Source organism: Cucurbita pepo, chromosome LG03 (assembly GCF_002806865.2).
Source record: "Cucurbita pepo subsp. pepo cultivar mu-cu-16 chromosome LG03, ASM280686v2, whole genome shotgun sequence".
Classification (NCBI taxonomy): domain Eukaryota; kingdom Viridiplantae; phylum Streptophyta; class Magnoliopsida; order Cucurbitales; family Cucurbitaceae; genus Cucurbita; species Cucurbita pepo.
Genome location: NC_036640.1, coordinates 13,607,696 through 13,613,695, shown reverse-complemented (window position 1 = coordinate 13,613,695; position 6,000 = coordinate 13,607,696). Strand labels below are relative to the sequence as shown.

At 40.6% G+C, this 6,000-nt stretch overlaps 2 protein-coding genes and 1 long non-coding RNA gene across 4 annotated transcripts in view; 2 read left to right on the top strand and 1 right to left on the bottom strand.

Annotated features, from left to right (window-relative positions):
• The window catches only part of LOC111789954, a 3,295-nt gene extending 1,993 nt beyond the window's left edge, over positions 1–1,302 (top strand). For both annotated transcript variants that reach the window (XR_002814428.1, XR_002814427.1), the window contains exon 3: positions 1,125–1,302. This is a non-coding gene — a long non-coding RNA (uncharacterized LOC111789954). The remainder of the gene's footprint in view (positions 1–1,124) is intronic.
• Positions 270–1,475, bottom strand: LOC111789953. The gene is made up of 2 exons (XM_023670694.1): positions 1,195–1,475; positions 270–681 (listed from the first exon to the last, which is right to left on the bottom strand). Exons 1-2 carry the CDS (start codon positions 1,450–1,452, stop codon positions 607–609), a joined length of 333 nt encoding a protein of 110 aa, XP_023526462.1. The 5' UTR covers positions 1,453–1,475; the 3' UTR covers positions 270–606.
• Positions 1,476–3,242: 1,767 nt separating this feature from the next.
• LOC111791091 (homeobox-leucine zipper protein HAT3-like) lies at positions 3,243–5,399 on the top strand. Its single transcript, XM_023672293.1, has 4 exons — positions 3,243–3,640; positions 3,896–4,209; positions 4,448–4,527; positions 4,861–5,399. Exons 1-4 carry the CDS (start codon positions 3,484–3,486, stop codon positions 5,156–5,158), a joined length of 849 nt encoding a protein of 282 aa, XP_023528061.1. The 5' UTR covers positions 3,243–3,483; the 3' UTR covers positions 5,159–5,399.
• Positions 5,400–6,000: the final 601 nt, after the last annotated feature.

Here is a 6,000-nt window from a genome sequence, read left to right as displayed (position 1 = left end):
CATGATGCCCATGGCTGTTACCTCTTCTATCAACTCTGTGGAACTCTGTTGTGACAGGCTTTACTTGAAAATAGTAAGCATATTGTCCAAGCCACCGATGATAGGCTTTACTCGAAAGAATAGAAGGGTACTAAGTAGTGTAGTTATTAGAGAAGTGAGCACTAACTTTGATGGGATTATGCTTATAGCAGTAGGCTTATGAGGTCAATTACGCACAGTAAATCTATTGTATTCTTGGAAGTCATGAGGATTTTACCAAGATTGACAGATTCAGAAAAGATGATTTTACCAAAATAGAAGGAAAAAAAGGAAATGTAAGCGAAGGAAGGTCATGGACATATAAAAGTAAGCAGTGAAGTAAAGTAATGGAGATAGAAAAAAGTGATTCCAACAGGTTCTTAATCCTTAATGCCATTTCAGTGGTACACACAAAATAATTTCAGGAGTCCTTTAATTAAGGAATCGGACCCCTCGTGACTGTTTCACCATCAAAGAAGGTGCACAGTCGTCTGTGGTATGAATTTGGATTCCTGAAAGTGAAGGTGAAGGAGAAGGTGAAGGTGAAGGAGAAGATGTTCTCAGGTTACCAATAGAATAGAATAAGATTCATTCATCTTGTGGCCTTGGACGAATCCCCAATCCACTCCTAATACTAGCCCCTACTTCCATCACGTCTTCCACCTGTTCCAATGCACCCCAACCAAAACCAAAAACTACTAATCAAACCCTGGATTCAAAATTTATGCATAAACCATCCAATACTCAAAAACCTGAGAAAAAATTTACTAAATTCTAACATCAAGCCAGGTGAAAAAAGATGCTCAAAGTAAACAACACGACTAATATCAGGAACAAAGTATCCTAAAAAACTTAAGACTCACAACAATGAGTGGAACTCCTCCTATATTAGGTTCATTCCTTGTTCCATTTCAGTATTCAATTCAACGAAATTGATAGTTCAATTAAAAATTAACCAAGCTAACTTGCATATCTCCTGAATAATACCTAAATTCACAGTATACTGACAAATGAGATTTGGTTTGCTCAGTTAATTCTGCAAATGCCGATACGAGTACATAACCAGATTGATAAGTGTACCGAATTAACGTGTAACCTAATTCCAGAAATGAAGAAACGCGACTGGTAAATGCAGTGTGAAAGAAGTGAAGTGAAGTGAAGTGAAGTGAAGTGAACCTTGTGGATGCCAGAGGCCTTGAGGGAAGCGATGGCACACGAGGCGCCGCCGCCGACGAAAAGCGAAGCAACGGCGAAGGCCTTTAAGGGCATGAGGCTGGAATTGCCGATCAATCCTCGCCGAAAAGAGGCGATACCCCAACCAAGCTGTGTTGCGCCGGCCAAAGCCCACCACCAGTGGGCGTTGCTAACACCGTCGCTTCCTCCGTTCTCCTCCATCTCTTTTTGTCCGGTTTCGCTTTTCTCTCTCCTCCCCATTTTGTTGCCGTTGCCGTCGCCGTCGGGAAGTTAGAAGCCGTGTCGGCGGTTGGGCTGTGGTAAATGGACCTGGGCCTGAAATGTTTGTATGGTGGGTTTGAACAATGGGTGGGCTTAATTATTTATAAATTAGTATTATATATAATTTTGGGTCTTAAAATAGAAATAAATATGTAAAGGGCAGGTAGCCAATATTTGAGGCTGAACTTGGAGATACGCAATTTTGGGTATATTTTATTTCCTTTTTCTTTCTTTATGCGTGACATTGTTAAAAGCATTAGATGCTTCACAATCTCAACCCTAAACCCAAAAAAGTGTGAATAAAATTAAGTCATATTTCATTTTGTGTCTAATATCTGCATATTCAAGGTTTTTCTAAAATTAATAACCCGGAAGGGGAGCGTGAAGGGTGGGCGCGTGGGCAGAATGAAAGAGTATCCAATGATTGTGGACAAGTGGGCTGTCTGAAGAAGGAGAGACAAGGCAACACACACGAGTGCAATGATGGGACCACGTGTTGTCCCCCATCCTGCATGTGACCTCCTGCATGTTTCCCACGTGACCCCCACTTCTCTCTCTCTCTCTCTCTCTCTCTCTCTTTTTCCCCCACTTTCATCCTCCTCCTCACGCGCCCACCACCTCCCATCTTTTACGTTGTTTAATAAGATTATTTAGACTTGTATTAATATCATCGGTTTATGTACAAAAGTTGTTTTTTCTTAAATAAAAAAGAATATTATTTACAAACAAAGGTGATAGAGATGAAGAAATTTGTAGCTATAGATGGCGTCTTTTTATTTATTGGTTTCAGTTTATTTAATTTTAATTATAGAAATATTTGAGAGGAAAAAGAAAAATAAATGTGGGCCCTCAGGAATCGATTTCCTCAGATCTGATGGTTGGAAAGGGTAGGCTTCCATTATCATCGAGATTCTGGAAGCTTTCCCCTTCAAACGGGTCCATACATTAGTGAAATAACCCATCCATTTCTTTTTATTATTTATTTTTATTAAATCATAAATGAACAAAATTTTATTAATCTTAACTTATATATTCATATATTAATTATTAATATGTGTAGATATTAAATTGTATTTATTATAGTTTTATCGAGGATTGGAATAATAATTCACAATGGAATTGGAGTCCAGAAGTCAAATCCCATGTTTCCACACTTTTATTTATTATATGGTTTAAATTGGAAGGAGCATTTGCATGTGATAGCGTTTTATGGGTAACCCCCCCCCCCCCTCCTTCTCCCATCAGTTTTTTCAAAATGCCTCCAACTCCACGCGCACGTGTAATCCACGCTCTCTAGGCGCCATCATGTGGGCCCTTCGACGCCTGAAAATACCTTTGGATATAGCCAATTTGCCTTGTGATGTGGAGCTGTCAAGGGATGGGCCCCACTCCACGTGATCTTGAGTAGCATAATCATCATCTGATAATTTATTGCGCGTGGACGTGTACTCGGTCAACCAGCGGGAAAGCCGCTTTTTCTTTTTTCTTTTTTCTTTTAGAAAGGAAAAAAAAACTCAACTGAACTGCTTCGCGAGCTAACCATGGTAAAACTCTATTGATGTAACCATGGTTAGTTTCTTGAGAGAGAGAGAGAGAGAGAGAGAGAGAGAGAGAGAGCGGGGGGTGTTAATAAAAAAGCCATTTTATCATGATTGAGCCAATAGCCTCTCTGACATAAGCGATGATTACATCTACACCCCTCGTGTCTCTCTCTCTTATTTTATTTTTATATATTTTATTTTATTTATTTATTCTCTCTCTGCCTGTATCTATAGATATATATATATATAGTCCCATCCATGCTTTTACTCTGCTGCAAATCACCAGCAAAAGCTATGACATCTCCCTGCTGCACCGTCTCCCCATTTTTCCCACCATTTTCTTTCCTCTCTGCTTTCCCGGAATCCAAACACTAATTAATTACTTGCACATCTCTCTCTCTCTCTCTCTCTCTCTCTCTCTCTTATTTCGTTCTGTTTGTGTAGTCTTCGGTTCTTGGAGGAACAAAGAATGGGCGGGAGAGATGACGAGTTGCGGCTGACTTTGAGTTTAGGGTTGGGAGTTACGACTCGGCCTTCTTTTCAGCCGACTCACATTCACAGGCCATCGAACTCCATGCATAATCACATCCGCAATGGTTCTTGGAAAGAGCTCTTTCAATTTTCTGGTAGTTTATTGATTTCCTGTCTTCTTATCTTTTCATTTGCATTTTATCTATTGCTCTACTGTGTTTCTTCGGAGTTTTTTGTGTTGGATCCGTTACGATTTGAAGGATTGTATCTCATCCGAAGATTCTGCTCCGATTTCGCCATTTTCGTCGTCGTTTCTTAGAGAACTGATGATTTTGATAATTTATGAGTATTCGTTCGATTGAGTTTCTGAACCGTCGGTTCTGTATTTTTGGCTTATTTTTTCCGGTTAGATCGAAATGCCGATTCTAGGTCGTTTCTTAGGGGAATCGACGTGAATCGGCTGCCGACTGTCGTGGACGGCGAGGAAGAGTACGGCGTTTCATCTCCGAACAGTACCGTTTCTAGCATCAGTGGAAAGAGGAGCGAGAGAGAAGCCGAGGCGGAGGCGGAGGCTGAGGCTGAGGCCTCGAGAGCCTCGTGCTCGCAAGGGAGCGACAATGAAGACGGCGGAGGCGGCGACGCCTCGAGAAAGAAGCTGAGGCTATCAAAGGAACAGTCGATGGTTCTTGAGGAGACCTTCAAAGAGCACAATACTCTCAATCCAGTAAGTGGTAATTTGGTCATTTCGTACGATTCCTCTCTCTACTTCCATGTAAATGAGTTGTGGCAATATGGGTAACTATTGAGTTTCACGAGGGTGTTTTAGTCAATATCCGGTTGAGTTGTAAGAAAAGATGTAATTGCACTTTATTGACATTACGGGTTTATCTAGAATCTCGGTTACATTTACGTTACCTTTAAATTGATTGGTTCCTTTATTATTTTATTTTTGTAAATGTCAGAAGCAAAAGCTGGCACTTGCAAAGCAGCTGAATCTGAGACCAAGACAAGTGGAGGTGTGGTTTCAAAACAGAAGGGCAAGGTAAGTAAATGTCACTACGAACTCGGGGTAGTATGGACATTTTAGTCTGCTGGGTTTCAGAACTTAGAAGTCAATTCATTCAGTATCCAGGGCTCTGCTAGAACCGCCTCCTCGTTAAAAGGCGGAGGAGTCGTTGCTTTCGTAATTAATAGGTGCTCTGCCTCTGTTTTTTAGTAGGAAGGTCAAAATTGTGAAGAGAAGGTTTTGTTTTGATTTAAGAGCCTTGAATTAATAGGTGCTCTGCCTCTGTTTTTTAGTATGGACATTTTAGTCTGCTGGGTTTCAGAACTTAGTTTAGTGTGGGATTAATTGGTGTGGAAATTGGGTGGGCAGGACGAAACTGAAGCAGACAGAAGTGGATTGCGAGTACTTGAAGAGGTGCTGCGAGAATCTAACAGGGGAGAACAGAAGGCTGCAGAAGGAGGTGCAGGAGTTGAGAGCGCTCAAGCTTTCTCCACAGCTCTATATGCACATGAATCCTCCTACCACCCTCACCATGTGTCCTCAGTGTGAGCGTGTGGCAGTTTCCTCATCTTCTTCCACCACCTGCCATCCAGCAGCGGCTGCTGGTGTACAGCGTCCCTCCATGCCCATCAACCCATGGGCGGCGGTGTTGCCGATTGAACGTTGATCCCATATTGTGTTTTGTTGTGTGTATGGATGGGAAATTTTGTTTTGGAGATGCTGGTGAGTTCATAGCTTGGTTAGGTCTGCCTAATCCTCTCCCTAAGATGAATGGAGGGGAGTGAGATAGGAATGGACAATCAGAATGGAGAACCTTTTCTTTGCCACAAATGAAAAGGGTTTTATTTGGATGGGACATAAGTTATTGATTTGAATATATTAACATAACATAAGATGGGTTTGAGTAAGATGGTTCGGATGAACAAATCAACGAATTCATATATATATATATATACACGGGATAGGCCACGCAACAGATAGATAGATAGATATATTATGGGGGCTTCCATGCGCTTGGGAAACTCCCCACTTTACTTCCGATGTGGTCTAGCTCATGCTATATGAATTTCAATGAAAATTACTCAGGTTCTGGTTTGTTTTTACTTTTTTATTTTATGTTTTATTTCTCTCAATATACTCTAAAAAACTATACAACGCCCTTCACGCTCTCTTCAATACGGATTGATCTTGTTACAAGGGGTGTTACAAGGGGTGGAGGTCACCACAACCGTCGGTGGAGACGATAAAATGACCAACATTAGAGAGAGTTGAAAGCGTCGACGGAGAGTGGTCGACCTCCATAAGAGTGATGAGGAAAAAGTTGATTTGAGCCGTGAGAAAGAAGTTGTTATATATACTTTATCTTACTAAAAGTTAATTGGTAACTTTAATAAAAGCAAGTCTCAATAGAAAAATATGCTTCTTTTGAACATATTTATTTAGAAAATAGGAACATATTTATTTAGAAAATAGGAACATATTTATTTAGAAAATAGGAACATATTTATT

Coding starts and splice junctions, on each gene's coding strand:
- LOC111789953 (XM_023670694.1), bottom strand. CDS start 1,452: ATGGGGAGGAGAGAGAAAAGCGAAACCGGACAAAAAGAGATGGAGGAG. Junction 682..1,194: donor AGGCCTCTGGCATCCACAAG/GTTCACTTCACT, acceptor GCATTGGAACAG/GTGGAAGACGTGATGGAAGT.
- LOC111791091 (XM_023672293.1), top strand. CDS start 3,484: ATGGGCGGGAGAGATGACGAGTTGCGGCTGACTTTGAGTTTAGGGTTG. Junction 3,641..3,895: donor AGAGCTCTTTCAATTTTCTG/GTAGTTTATTGA, acceptor TTTTCCGGTTAG/ATCGAAATGCCGATTCTAGG. Junction 4,528..4,860: donor TTTCAAAACAGAAGGGCAAG/GTAAGTAAATGT, acceptor TTGGGTGGGCAG/GACGAAACTGAAGCAGACAG.